The sequence below is a fragment of the Erpetoichthys calabaricus genome, chromosome 5 (genome assembly GCF_900747795.2).
Source record: "Erpetoichthys calabaricus chromosome 5, fErpCal1.3, whole genome shotgun sequence".
Taxonomy (NCBI): domain Eukaryota; kingdom Metazoa; phylum Chordata; class Cladistia; order Polypteriformes; family Polypteridae; genus Erpetoichthys; species Erpetoichthys calabaricus.
Genome location: NC_041398.2, coordinates 69,501,279 through 69,517,196, shown reverse-complemented (window position 1 = coordinate 69,517,196; position 15,918 = coordinate 69,501,279). Strand labels below are relative to the sequence as shown.

The 15,918-nt window shown below is 38.5% G+C and overlaps 1 protein-coding gene across 2 annotated transcripts in view; it reads left to right on the top strand.

The window, feature by feature from the left end:
- prelid1a (PRELI domain containing 1a) overlaps window positions 1-15,918 on the top strand; it is a 79,918-nt gene that overhangs the window by 25,181 nt on the left and 38,819 nt on the right. For both annotated transcript variants that reach the window (XM_051928401.1, XM_028801635.2), the window contains exon 4: window positions 15,573-15,686. In XM_051928401.1, coding sequence (XP_051784361.1) covers window positions 15,573-15,686 — 114 coding nt within the window. The remainder of the gene's footprint in view (window positions 1-15,572; window positions 15,687-15,918) is intronic.

The window sequence follows — 15,918 nt, the reverse complement described above, 5'->3', positions numbered from 1 at the left end:
TCTCGTATAATTGAGAGATGTGTAGTGCAGAAATTGCTGTTTAAAACCTAGTCTTAAGAGGCACTTTGGCACCAAGCGCAAACACACTATTTAGGCATCTGTATAATAAAAATTATGTTTTGTTGTTAATTTATTAAATCAGCATTACATTTCTTACATTTTTAAACTGAGCAAACCAGTGGGGGTTATGTGTTATTCTTGGGAAAGTATTCTTTAAATCCTTAGAAAAATGGAGTAACATTTAACAGAACTATAGTTGAACTGTTCATTGCCATTGTCAAAATGCCATGTACTGTGGAAATTGAAGTGTTTAATGGACAAAAGTACCATTTATATATTAGAAAGAGTAGTATAAAGCCTGTTCTGTAAGAGTTGCTGGAAATGCAACTATTGCACCATTCAGCAGGCCAGAGATTGGATTCAGCTTTTTTTTCTTTTCTGAAGTTGGCTTATACAGTGGTACCTCTGGTCACGACCGTAATTTGTTCCAAAACTCTGGACGCGACCCGAACGTAATTTCCCCATAAGACTGTATGTAAATACAATTAAATCTGTTCCAGACTGTACGAACTGTAAATAAATATATTTTTTTTTAAGCACAAAACATTGAATAACACTGAGAAAACCTAGTCTTAAGAGGCACTTTGGCACCAAGCGCAAACACACTATTTAGGCATCTGTATAATAAAAATTATGTTTTGTTGTTAATTTATTAAATCAGCATTACATTTCTTACATTTTTAAACTGAGCAAACCAGTGGGGGTTATGTGTTATTCTTGGGAAAGTATTCTTTAAATCCTTAGAAAAATGGAGTAACATTTAACAGAACTATAGTTGAACTGTTCATTGCCATTGTCAAAATGCCATGTACTGTGGAAATTGAAGTGTTTAATGGACAAAAGTACCATTTATATATTAGAAAGAGTAGTATAAAGCCTGTTCTGTAAGAGTTGCTGGAAATGCAACTATTGCACCATTCAGCAGGCCAGAGATTGGATTCAGCTTTTTTTTCTTTTCTGAAGTTGGCTTATACAGTGGTACCTCTGGTCACGACCGTAATTTGTTCCAAAACTCTGGACGCGACCCGAACGTAATTTCCCCATAAGACTGTATGTAAATACAATTAAATCTGTTCCAGACTGTACGAACTGTAAATAAATATATTTTTTTTTAAGCACAAAACATTGAATAACACTGAGAAAACCTTGAACAACAGAGAAAACTAACATTGTAAGAGTTCGCGCTGGACCCTCGCTGTAAACACTTTTTTTATGAGTGTTAAGCACAGGGAAAAAAAATTAAATGCCACTTGTCTTGCGAAACTTTTCAAACCATCCTCTACTGGCTTTAAATTCCTCACCTTCGCCACTTGAAGAAGGATTTTTTTTCAGCAAATCGCCATGAATCTTCCTGGCTTTCTTGCATATGATCGCCTTGCTTACGCTATCCCCTGCAAGTTGCTTCTCGTTCAACCACACTAGCAACAGTTTTTCCACCTCTTCCAGCACTTGAGCCCTCTGCTTGGTTAACATTGTAACTCCTTTTGCAACATCAGTTGCTTTGTTAGGCCCTGTATACGCAAACAAAAGAAAATGGGAAACAGAGAATGGCAAATCATTGGCGCGTACGAACGCGCGTAGGGAAACTCGCCGCCAGTGTTTTTGTTCGCCACCAGAGCGTGTGGTCATGAACAGATGCAAACTTTTTTGATCGTAACCCTATTTGTACGTGTTCGGAAACGTTTGTGACCAGATGTTCTACTGTACATTATAAGTGTTCAGATTCTGTGGTCTGCACCTTTAAAAAAAAGAGAGCATTTTGGGAAGTGCTTGTTTCGGTTTAGGTTTTAGTCAACCTGAGTAATACAGTTTATTATCTTATATCATTTGGTCAAGCAGTCAGCTTTTCATCTGTTCTCATCTTAATCAGTTGAATGAACTTTTAAAAACACAGTGTGAATTAATGAAACAGGTCTCTATGAGAGATGAATGATTTTGACATATTTAAGAAGTTAAAGTGAAAGAGTGGCTCACAGATTGCCTAAAGTGATAGATTGGTAGCCAGGCTTCATTTAAGGAAGTTGATGTTTTCATTTTATAATTGAGAGTACATTAGTAGATGCATAGTCTTGCAGGGCCAGACATGACTCTTGAATTAGAAGGCACATTTGGGGACAACCCATTAAAAAGTGTGCAGTGAACAGGGGTGAAATTCTGCTCTGCAAAGGCTACACTCACAGGGCCTCTTCCTGAAACACCTGCCCTCTACTCCTCTAGTTTGTGTATTTTAAACCTCTGCTGGGGATTCAGGAAGAGAGCAAAAGAAACCAAAAAACTTGATGCTGAGAGAAAATAAAAAGCTAAAATTGCAGTTACCCATTTAGGAGATCAGTGGCATAAAGAAACTGAAGCTTAATGAACAATTTGTACATTTCAATGATCTTTGTGACAGAAGAGAGAGCTACCTGGCTGCACGTGTTTGAGATGTGCTTCTGTATGCTATGATATCTTTCTGCCACTTTCACTAACGTATCACTATATGTCATGACAGCGAACAGAGTCTAGATAAGCATTGTGGTCTATACATCACGTGTTAAAACACTGTGGCTATTCTGGAAAGGATATGTTTGCATTATCAATTAACTTCTTCTAGGGATTCGTTTAGAAGTGCAGTCAGAAGGTGGATGCTATGCAGCCGTATTTGTTCTGCTGGTGTTGTTAGGCAGATTTGTTGAATTAGATGTGTTGAGTACTTTAATCTGCAATTACTGTGGCTCTTCGTTATCAACTATCTTAACTGTGTCCCTTTATTAACAGAGTGTGACACATCTTTTACTTCAGATGCATATTTTGCACGTCATACTTTGTCAATTCTTTCAAGCTTACATTGACTCCCACACTGTTGTCTTAAAGCTGAACAAAAGAGCGGACACACAGCACCTGCGATAACATATCGTTCATGTTTAATGTCCTTGAATTCCTATGTATGATCTGTGTGTGCAGGAAGGTTTTTCTTTGCACCAGGTTCTGTTTATTTTTAAGAAGTGTAGTGTGCTGTGTGCACATGCAATACACACGTTTAATTTTTGGAGACTTCTTGGCTGTATAGTTCATCGTAATCGGAAGTTTGCTGTCTACTGGATCAGATTAACAAGAGCACCACTGTGCAGCAGGATTCAATCCAAAACTGGTCTAGCTGGGTGAAAAAGCCCCTTAAAAGCTGATGGAAGTGGTATTCTCTGAATTGTTTCCTTTGCCACCATAGATGCAGGTGAGGAAAGTTAACATCTCAACCTTATTAACATTTACTAGAGCCAGCCCTAGACAATTTCGGGCCCGAAGCAAACTGATACCGAGGGGGCCGGACCCCTGCAGCTAGGGGGTCTGGGGCAGAGCTCCGGCCGCCAAGCGATTTCCTGCATTCTGAGCTGCAGAAATGCGTTTTCCCAGCATCTACAACCATCACTTTTTGACGATTTCCATTTGACTCTGACAACCGTAACACACTGACAGGAGCCAAATTTGCAGGCTGTCAGCGCAGACTGTCGTACAAGGCCCTGAATGAAGGGTATGAGTGATGGAGGTCGGAGTGGACCCGTATAAATGTCTTTAGTGACGATACATTAACAGATAAAGCTACATTTTAGCCAGCTTTTGCTGTTTCCACCAGGCAGCACGTGGAGGTAAATAGCTATGCCAAGCACTTTTTTTTTGATTTTTATATTTTTTATATATTTTTTTTATTTTATGAAGATAAGATCCACCTTATTTTGTTTTTACATTTTTATTCGGTTTTAAAGCTTGTTTTCATATTTTCGAGATATTCAGATTTCCGGATAAAATAACTTACCAGCAGATATTGAAATCGATTTCACATAAAAGACACTTTTCGAACCTTGGCACTGGCAAACTCATGAATAAGTTCAGAATAATCAAGAGATTCGACTATCTCTTGCTCAATTGAAATCAATGCCAGACTATTCAGACGTTCGTGGCTCATGGAGCTTCACAAGTAATTTTTGGTAAGCTTGAGTTTTGAAAAACTCCTCTCCGCCGAAGACACCGTTATAGGCACAGTCAATGCTATTCTGAGAGCCACGGCAACATTAGGCATGGCAGTTGCCAACTCCTTCTCATACAGATATTCCAGTGCTTGCATGGCTGTTGAGTTGCTAGGAACTAAATTGGCAAACATGCGAATTTCACTGCATAGTGCGTGTGGATCAATGTCTGATTCATTATTCTTCGAGTCAGTTAATGCAATTTTCAAGTCTATAGAGTATTTCATCAAGGTATTATCATCCATGGATGATATTAACTGATAATTGTGCAGAAATCCAAAATTGTCGAAATGCTGTTTCATTTGATCAAACCTCTCATTCATGGACATGATTGCTTGATCCAGAAGGACAAGAAAGAATTCTGTGCAAAACTTTTCTTTTGGATCAGTTATTAACTCATCCCGGACTTCATAATCGAAATGGCGCTTTGTTCGTCTCCTGCGTAAACTGGTTACTGCAGGAAATGTGACATCCTCGGAAGGCATCTCCAATTCATTACCGAGCTCTCTGGCTGTAGCTTCTGCTAATTCTAGTCCATTTTCTCTGTACGAAACCAAATAGTCAGAGACACTGTTGATGCATTTGAGAGCAACATCATAGTGCATATTTTCATTTTGCAAAATTTTGCTGGCTACATTGATCTGTGAAAGAATGTTGTACCAAATCGCTAAGGAAACAAGAAATGGAAAATTTTTCAGCTGCTTGGCTAATGTAGCGGCTTCAGTTCTAGCCTTAGGATCTTTAGAATCTTCAGAAACATCTACCAGCGCGTCATACACAGAGCCTATTTGGAATCTGACAGCTTTAACACTCTCAATCCTACATTCCCATCTAGTGTCACAAATGCGCTTCAGAGTGAAATTATTGATGTGCTTCTCCAGAATCTGCCAGCGTACTGTAGAAGCACTAAACAGCAAATAGATCTGATGTAACGTTCCAAAAAGCGACATGGCAGTTGGTGACGATTTAGCCATGTCTCCAACAAGCAAATTAAGGCTATGACAACCACATGGGATGTAGAATGCTCGTGGATTTTTATCCAGTATTCGTTTTTGAATGCCACTGTGTTTGCCTTTCATATTGGAACCGTTATCATATCCCTGTCCCCTACAGTTACCTAGGTCCAATTTCAACTCCGAGAGCATCCGTAAGCATTGGTCTGTGAGACTGGAGCCAGTGCTATGGCTATGTACCCTACAAAATATTCTCGAACTTCCACTGAGGAGCCATCAATATGAACGATCCTTATTATCATCGTCATCTGCTCTTCATGGCTTATATCAGGAGTGCAGTCAAGAATGATTGAGAAATACTTGGCCTTATGAATATGGGAAGTTATTTTCTCTAACGTAGCATTACCCATCAACTGAATTATTTAATTTTGCACGTTTTTGCCCAGATAATGATCGTGGATTTCATTGTCTGTAATCCTTCTAACATGCTCTTGCATGCACGGATCAAATTTGGCTAACAATTCCACTAACCCAAGAAAATTGCCATTATGCGGGGCAAATATACGATCGCTAGAACCTTGAAACGCCAGGTTTCTTTCACCCAGAAACTGAATAATAGCAATAATTCTTGTTAATACATTGCGCCAATGCTCAATTTCTCTTAGCAGAAGTTCTTGTGCACGCTTATCAATGGTACATCCTGCCTTCAAGCGATTTTGAAGTTCCAACCAATCCCTAAAGGCACGTATATGGTTGGCAGATATTTCGTGACTGCACACGTCTCGGGACAAATTTCTCCAATCACCACAACCATCAGTAGTCAATTTGATCTGGATATTCGAGAATAACTTGCAGCAGAAACAAAAAACTGCATTTTTCTTCTTTGAGTAAACAAGCGAAGGCCTGTCAACAAATTCCCCATTTGGTAATTTTCGGGAATAAAAGGAATCAGAAAAATGGCGCCCATCATCATTCGTCAGATACTGAATCCCGGTTTCGTGAAAGGGCCCCTTTTGGACTAGGAAGACACGTTCCTTGTCGGTGATTGCTGCACCCCACAAACCTGGATCTCCCCAACTAAAGGAATCGAAATCATTATCAGCCTCGTCGTGATCTCTGTCTTTCTGGTTAGAAACCGAAACGGCTGGCAACGTTGCTGAACCTGACGAAAAACCCATGTCCATGTCATTCTTAACATCATCGGCTTCTGACTCCTCGGAGTCGGATACAGGTTTGTGGGGCTTGGACGGTGTTGCGGTATCTTCAACTAATGGAAGTTCAGTCCTGGTGCTAGTGCTGCTGCTGCTGCTAGAGCTAACCGTTTTCATTAGGAAGCATTGCAAAGCGCCTTTTTGGGTAGGGAAGAATTCGTCTTTCACTGCTTTTTCTTTACGTTTTTGAGCACCTGATTTATATTTCTTTGGCGGTGGAGCTGAAGACATTTGGAATATAATAATTTCAACCTGTGGAAATTCAGCAAGGCCTAACTACTATCTACAAGACGTTCTTTCTAACAAAATGGAAATATATTGATATGAAGGAAAGTGATGGCTTTACGAAAAGAAGGGCCCCTTTTATGCTCTGTCGAGAATGCAGTGTGGCGGAGCGGCCCTGACTGAAGCGTAAGTGGCCGCCTACTGAGGACAGAGGCACAGATGAGCCGTGGAGGCGGCAACAGGCGCGCGGGCCTGAGTGAAGCTTAATGAAGATTGGAGTGCCGAGTGGAGATGTCCACGTGGAGTAATTAAGTGATGGAATATGTTGCCGTGAATTATATATATAAAAAAATTAGTAATAGAGGTTGGAGTGAAGGAGTCTGTTGCTCCATTGGGCCCTCCGCTGCAGCGTCGCATCACAGAAAAAAAAAAACCTTGGGCGCAGTGGGCCCCCTCCAGCTGTGGGCCCGAAGCGGTCGCTTCGTTCGCTTCGCCCTAAGGCCGGCTCTGCATTTACAGTTAAGAAACAGTAGAGAAAGAGCAGCTTACTGATAGAATGTCTGTAGGAGGCCACTGTAGCCTTTATTACAACAAAATTGGGCATAAAAACGAGGTACTTTGGGCATTGTTGTTTATTTTTGATATAAAAACGAATTTGGACCCCTTTTCTTTGAATTAAGCAAGTGGTTCTCTGAAAAATGCCTAAATCCAGCTGGCATTAATACTCTAAAATATAGTTTTTGGGACAGTGTGTAATTTCTTTGGCTGATTTTAGAAAATATTTGTATGGTTGTTCTTTATTTTTTTGGTGTAAAATTACAATATGTGATTAAAACAATTTTTTTTTTTTTTTTTTGGTATGGCGTTATTTGGAGAAATGTATAAATTGTCCGGTCATCCAAATTAAATTTGGATGAACTAAACCCAAAAAATAGTGGAGGTACATATAATTAATTAACAATCACAAACTGTGTAATGTGTTTATATAATTCGGTGAACAAAGTATAAAGACTGTGACACCAACCAGAGATAGGAGTTTTGCAAATATCCCATCCTTGCACCTGAATTTGCATTTTGGCAATAAAAAATAAAGATTTAACAAGTAATCAAAAAGAGACTCTTGGTTTTTATCAGTTATGTCATGTGGTGTTAATGCTAGTGTGGCTTAAAATTCTATGGCAAGAGTTAGTGATGCAGTATGTCTCTTTGTCTTCAAAGATGTGGGAGTATACAGCATTCCAGTACACTTGCCGAAATTACAGAATGTAGTGCCCGTGTCGGATTATGATATTAAGAGCCTATCTTTCATCTCCTTTACAGACTGACTACCATGGTGTGAATTTCAGTAGTAATGGCCTGAGCATGTTACAAGACTGTTGTGGATGAAGGCCTTCTATCTACCCAGTAGACTTCCCAGGCAACCACAGGACAGCTCAAATATGCTACCTGTTAACATGCCCTATGGGAATTCCACGTCAAATTGTCACACTTTTGGACCTCATCGTCACAGATTTGAACAAGTCTTGGCATGCTGATGTGGTCATAGAAGTAACCCATGGAGCTGAAATTGCATGTGTCTTGAATCAATATTAAGGAGGATTTAAGCTAACAAAGTTTGAACTTATTGGGGGGGGTTTAGGACTTTGACTTGCCTGGCTATATCTCCTGTGGAAACTGGCCCGGACAAAGACAGGTGGACACCGTAGGTACAAAACCCAACACACGTTTATTCATATTTAACTATTATTTACAGTGCACACAACCCCAAAACTCCCCCAAAGTCCAGGCCTCTACAATGCCTTACCTCTCTCTTCAGGCCGCCTCCTGAGCTCTGTCTCTCTTTCTCCCGACTCAAGCCATCGAATGGAGGGAGGCGGCCCCTTTTATACACACCCGGACATGCGCCAGGTGCCTCCCGATTAGCTTTCGTTGGCACTCCCAAGTGTGGCAGAAGTGCCGGCTGTGCAGCCGGAAGCACTCTGGGTGTCCCTGGTCTTCTTCCCCCCAGCACTTTCGCCAGGGCTCCTCAGGCATTGAGGCACCCCCTGGTGGTGACCACGGGCCCCTATAGGGTTGAGCTTCTAAGCTCTGTTCCCGTGGTCCCGAAAGCCACCAGGGCGGTCGCCCCCTTGTGGTCCTCCTGGGCGTCCCAGCTGGGTACCACCCCCAGCCACTCGCCACACTCCCTAAATATAAATTGCAGAGAAATGGTTCCCATATTGTTTTTAAGCTCTTTTCCAGCTCTATATTTTGTGTAAATACTATGTTATCCAGCTCTATATTTTGTGTAAATACTATGTTATCCCCAAAATGAAAAATTGCCATGTTATGAGTGATTATAATATTAAAAATTGAATGGCAAAAAAACCTATATTTTAAAATTGGCTAATTTTTTTTTACTAAAACTAGCTTATAATGTCATGAACATTTGGTCTTTGGTTTTTATAGTCTTGTTTCTTACAGTTAAAAGAAGACGTTGTTGACCACTTTAGAATTTTTAGAAGGCAAGAATGTCAGGATTACTTTAAATTCAAAGTGGTTTTTTTTGTTCCACTTGTTGAGTAGGATAAGGAAATATTAGCTGGAATATAGTGAGCTTAGTCGTTGTCCAAGGTGCAGTTTGCAGGTTCGGCTAATTTTGACTGCACTCAGCCCCAAACACCCCCACCACCAGCCCTGAACTGGATTAGCTATTTTGGGGACTGTTCTATTATGTTTTAGCAAATAAAAATCTGTTTCTTGTAAGAAAACTAAAAGTTGTGTGTATGTATTCAGAGAATGGATGTTGACATTCTGTAAATTAGGCTGGTCTTACTCCAGACTTGCTTTGTGTAACTGAGTTAAAGTTTGTTCACAAGGACCCCCGTTGTTTCTGTAGTAAACAATTCATTGGACACCTACCATCTGTTTGCTGATTATGAGAAATGCTAAGTTAAATCTAAGTACAGGCAAAAATGTTAAAAAGGCCTTTTGTTTTGTGCTATAATATGTCAAGCATTCAGGAAAACCACTTCTTCCTGAATTCTTGGAATTAAGTATGAAACTTTTTTTCTGCTATAGCTTTTTTTTAGCTTTTTTTTCTGCTGTGGATTGGTTTAAAATATATTAATAAATTTGTTAGTACTTTAATCTCTGTCCATCTATTCATCCAGCCATCCACCCTCCATCACCTAATGACAGTTGAACCATTTACTGTGAAATGTATCCATTACTTGAGCTGACTGATCACCTTGCAAAATAGCAAAATGTGTTTTATTTCTGTCTGTTGCTTCCAAGTGCTTCACTGTAGACAGTCTGCTGTTCCTTTCTATGTAATTAATTGTCTACACACAAGATGCACATTCTTTCATTTTCTGCATGGAATGTTCTATGCATACTTTTCTGCATGGAATGTTCTATGCATACTTTTGTTTTTTAGTATCATAAAACCATTTATTAACAGTGAACTGGTGTTTTGAGTGTGAATTTCCCCTTGGGATTAATAAAGTATCTATCTATCTATCTATCTATCTATCTATCTATCTATCTATCTATCTATCTATCTATCTATCTATCTATCTATCTATCTATCTATCAAATGTTGCAATGTAAATCCCTATACTTTTGAATTTGTGCAAATTTAGGATTTTCTGAAAGGCAAGAAAAAAAGGCATATAGGAGATGAGAAGCATTTAATTGGCTCAAAATTTTACAGCCAAGCAGACAACTCACAATATGAATTCTTGGTCTCTAACATCGAGTCTTTACAAAATGTTTATGCTGCTTTTTCATTGGTGAATTATTTGTTTCAAATTTATGATAGGATAAGTAAGCTGTTGCCCCCTCTCACATGATAAACGTGTATTGTGTGAGCATTTTTCTTACATTCCAAGCTGGTAGTCATACACCTTAGTTCATATACAGTCATTAATTAAGCTTCCTGTAATGTATATATTTGTTTTTCTCTTTTTTTCTATCTGTTTCTCTATATGTGTGCTTGTTATGATTGTAAACAGTGACTGTGTAAAGGGAATACATCATCTGGATGCCAAACATTAGGCACCAATATATCACATCTGGCTTTTAACATTTCATTCCATAAAGTTGGCATTCAAATGAACTTCAGTTATCTCGACAGTCTCCACAGTCAGAGAGTGAATGTTCAGGTATGGTACAGGACATTTCTCACACACTGGTGTATCCTTATCTATGGCAGAGTCATAGTGAGTTGCAGCGTAATGTTTATAGTAAGGCTGTCATCCAGCAACTGAGGGGCCCAGTTATTAGTGATGCTGCCTCACACCTTTAGTATCCTTGCAAAGAGTACCGACTCTGTCTACATACAAGATGCACATTCTTTCATTTTCTACATGGAATGTTCTATGCATACTTTTGTTTTTTAGTATCATAAAACCATTTATTAACAGTGAACTGGTGTTTTGAGTCTGACTTTGTGTGAGTATGGGTATATGTTAGGCCTGCAAGTTTAATGTCTTAAAACATCCAATTAATTTTCAAAACTATAATACGTTATTTTTTCCCTAACTACATTAATCAACACTTATTGCTACATAAGCCAGGTGAAAGGTGAGACTTGAAAAGGACCATTGGTTATTGAACGGCCAAACTTGACTCTCTCTGCTCAGCCGTAGTTTGATTCCACCGTTCCATCTCCTGGAGCGCCTGCTGTGACACTTCACTCCCATCATTACAAATCAAAGTCTTCCAATGCTGACATTGACAATGAGAGAGCAGCTCCTTGTCACCTCCATGCCTCGCACAAGCACTGATGGATTTCTGTGAAAGTGAGCACCTCAGTGGATTGCATTAGACTGCAGTGGGGTGCTGGGTGGTCTTTTTGGCCTTTAAACCCCTGCAGATTTTGTTTTTATTCTCCAGCCTAAGTGAGGTTTTGTTTTTTCTGTCCTTTTGGCTCCCTGAACTTACCTTTTCCTTTGTCACATACTGTATAATATTATTGCCTAATCTTGTTTGTTTATGTTTTACAGTATATTAACTTCCTTTTTATTACATCTTGTAAAGCACTTTGAGCTACATTGTTTGTATGAAAATGTGCTATATAAATATATGCTGTTGTTGGACACTTCTAAAAATAAAATACAGTGCTAAGAGATATCATTCAGTATGATCTAACAATTCTTACACGTTATCTTCACTTGGGACAGTTGTATTGTGTATTTATATAAAAGGCACAAGTCTTCACAGTTAAGGCAGCTAAGACATTTTACAGCAGTCTTATTTATAGTAAACTACTAGACATTGTTGATCCACCTTGGTTAATCATGTGATTAATGAAGAATAATGGGGGAAATCTTGTGATCAGTCAGTCGTGAGTAAATGTTTTAATCGATTGATAGCCCTACAGTATGCATGAGTGTAAACTTTCTTAGGCTGATGATCCATTCAGAACTCACACCCCAGTTAGAGAATGGACTGGACTTTTGAAATTTTAGATTAGTAAACTTTCTTATTAGTACAGTTTTATGTAAATTTAGATTAGTAAACAAATTTAGATTAGTAAACTTTCTTATTAGTACGGTTTTATGTAAAGAAGTGTTTCCTGGCTTCAGTCATAAGTTCCCTTCCCCTTAATTTCCATTGATGTCCACAAGTATGTTATTCACCCTTAATCTGAAAGAATGTTGCTGGATCTACTTTATCAATGATTTGAGGAATTTAAGTACCTGGATTAGGTCTCCAAGCAGTCTCCTATGCTTGAGATAAACAGGTGTAATTCTCAGAGTCTGTTCTTGAGTCCTGGGATGCACTTGGTTGCTCTTCTCTGTGCTGTTCCAAGTGCTGCTATGTTTCTCTTGAACTGTGGTGACCAGACCTGCATAATACTCCAGATAAGGTCTTAGTAATGCATTATATAGTTTGAGTATAACATACCTTGACTTAAATTTAACCTAACATTTTATTTTCCTTTTTAATTGCTTCTATACATTGCTTACTCAATGAAAATGTTGCATCACCATAAACCCCTAAATCATTTTCAGTGGTTGCTTCCTGTATGACAGTGTCTCCCATCTTGTATTTATAACTGATGTTCCCTTTACCCACGTGGAGCACTTTGCACTTTTCTACATTAAACTGCATTTTCCAGGTGTTCGTCCAGTTCTTACGGTTGTCTAGGTCTTTTTGAATTCCTTTTGCGTCCTCCCCAGTGTCTGCCATCCCTTCAGTTTTTGTGTCCTCAACGAATTTCACAAGTTTACTAACTATACCGGAATCAATGTCATTAATATAAATCAAAAAAGTAACGGTCCAAGGACTGACCCCTGAGGGACTCCACTGATGACCTTTTGGAATTTATCTTTGCTGTGGGGCTGTATCAAAGGATTTTTGAAAGTCTAGGCTAATTTTTGTACACTTTGTTTTTTTTTTTTTTTAATTTTTAATTTTTTCTTTTTTGATGTTTCAAATGCTTTTTTGATCCCCTGCTGCAGCGTCCAGTATTATCTGGATTTAAAAAAAATTCTTATGCACTGATTTTTTTCAGTTTTATTATAAAAAAATAATGCTTTTATTTATCCATTTTGGATGATTTTTTAGTCTTTTTGTTTTATTGGTATTCAGAATACCTTGACCTTGGATCGGAAGATCTTTGAAGTGATACTAACTATCACTTGTAGTTACTGATTTTTTCCTATTTGGTGTTTTGTTTTGTAGATACTTTCTCATTCCAAGTAAAGGTCTTTGCTTTGGTGTACATTTGTGTGTTCTCGAAGGTTATCTAAATTTTACCAGTATCAATAACTGCTGCTCTTATTACTCCAAAGTTAATATATATTATTTTGTATTATTTAAGATTTAAGAAAGTTTTTTTTAATAATATAAACAACATATACATAGATATTTAAATTTGTAAGTATTAGTTTTGATTTCCGGGCAGCATGGTGGTGCAGTGGGTAGCGCTGCTGCCTCACAGTTAGGAGACCCATGTTCACTTCCCGGGTTCACCCTGCGTGGAGTTTGCATGTTCTCCCCGTGTCTGCGTGGGTTTCCTTCCACGGTCCAAAGACATGCAGGTTTGGTGCATTGGAAATTCTAAATTGTCCCAAGTGTGTGCTGGGTGTGTGTGTGCGTGTGTCCTGTGTTGGCTGGGATTGGCTCTAGCAGACCCGCGTGACCCTGTAGTTAGGATATAGCAGGTTGGAAAATGGATGGATGGATAGTTTTGATTTCCTACAAATTTTTGTCAATTATATTTCAGTTGGTTCTGAATTTAAAATTTCATTTAAGAATATTCTACATATTTGCAGCATGAAAGGTTCAATTGAGATTTGTCATTTGTAAAAATAATATCACAGAATAAATACAAATGTTTTTATGTGTACTTGCTTTGTATGAAATTTTTGTGGATGAAATTTATTTTGTATAGTAGAAATATTATGATTTGTGAGACTCCAATTCATCTTTTCCCACTTCTTTGTGAAGCCGATGTGCTTCTTCAAACAGCTTGGTCCTGTATCTCTTCACCAGTCAAGCCCTTTTCCATTAGATCTTCTTTTACCTTATTCATCCACCTCCGCTTTGGCCCTCCCTCACTTTCTCGTTCCTTGTAATTCTATTCCCATCATTTTGCCTACATATTCATTGTCCCTTCTCACCACATGTCCATACCACTTGAACCTACTTTCTTGCACTTTCTTAGATATCTCTCCCACTTTTGTTATACCTCTGATTGCCTCATTTCTTACTCTGTCCTTTTTTTCATTTTTGCCACATCTAACTTCTTCTCCTGTGTTCCCCCTTAACTGCCCATGTCGCAGCTCCATACATCATTGCTGGTCTTACCACTGTCTTAAAATCCTTCCCTTTAACCTTCACCTTAATTCTTTGATCACACAATACTCCTGATACCTGATTGTTCCATCCACACTGCACTCTATGAGTTATCTCTGCAGTTTTCCATCTCAGGCTACCACTGATCCTAGATATTTAAATTTCTGTACTCTTTTTCAATAGCTCTCCCTGCAAGTTAACTTTTGAATCCTGATCATCATTAAACCTCATATTCTGTCTTCTTCCTGTTTATCTGTAACCCTCTATCTTTCAAAACTCTTACTCATTTTTCCACTTTCTCTTCCTCTTTCTGGTGCTATACAATACAATGTCATTAGCAAAAAGCATGCACCAGGGGATTGGTCTTTTATCCCAAGACGCAACAAATCCATAACCAGATCAAAGAGGTAAGGACTTAAAGAAGATCGCTGGTGCAATCCTACTCTAACTGGGACCTTGTGCTTTTAACCCAAGTCCTCACTCCCTCATACATATGCTGAACAGTCCTCACATACTTCTCTGGTACTCCTTTCTATCTCATGCACCTCCAGACCTCTTGATGTCTTCTATCATATCAAATCAGTAAACATATGCAAACCCTTCTGTCTTTCTCATGTCTTTCTCAGTGCTCAGTTCTCTGTAAGCTATCTCAATGCAAAGACTGCATCAGTTTTTCCTCTCCCTAGCATAAAACCAAACTGCTACTCCCTCATGGTGGTCTCTTCCCTAAGCCTTCTCTGCCGAATTTTGAGTGTGACATCAGCTTTATCCCTTTATAGTTTCCACAATCCTGAATACTCCTCTGGTATTCTGTCCTGTTCATAGATCTTCTGCAAATGATTCCAAAATATATCTACTTCCTCTTCTCCTAAACTCTTCAACACATCTGCTGGAGTTTCAGCTGGTCCTGTTGCCTTTCCATTTTTCATTCATTTCAGTTCATCCTTTACTTCCTTCCTCCTTATTCTTAATGCTAGACCTTCATTTGGGACTCCATCCCCAAATACTACCCTTAGATATTCTTTATTCAACAGTTTTTTAAAGTACCTCATCCATCTAATAATTTACTCAGAATAGTTATTTACCCGTTAATGATGGTAATAAATTAATTCCATTATTTTTGTCTCTCCCTTTCTGATATATTTTAGCTGTTACAAAGCTTTTAGATTTCAAATCATTAATTATGTTTAAAGGTCATGTAATTTGTCTGTTGCATTTGAATAGTGTCTGTATATATTTATTAGACTCATGCCTGTACCTGCTTTATGTATGGCCAGGTGTATAATGTTGAGTTGTATATATTATAAAAATGTCCTTTTCTTTTTACATTCTAGGTTGTGATAGAAAAATGTTTTTTTGGTATGAATTCAGAAAAGCAAGCCTGGACTCGGGTTCAGCGGGAAGCTTGGATCTCTTCTGCGGTATTCGGTTTCTCTCGAGCAATTCAGGTACTGTACTTTGGAAAAGAACGAAGTAAAATGAACCACAATAGTTATTAAAAATGGCAGAACGAATCATGCAAGCATTCAGAAATTGTCTTGAAGAGTGTATCGCTAATGATGGCCACCACCTTGAAGACATCATTTTTAAAACAGTGAAAACAATCTATTTTGTATACCCTTTCTTCTGTCGTAATGAAAATTTTTTTTTATCTTGTAGCGTTTTTGTAGAATAAACGTT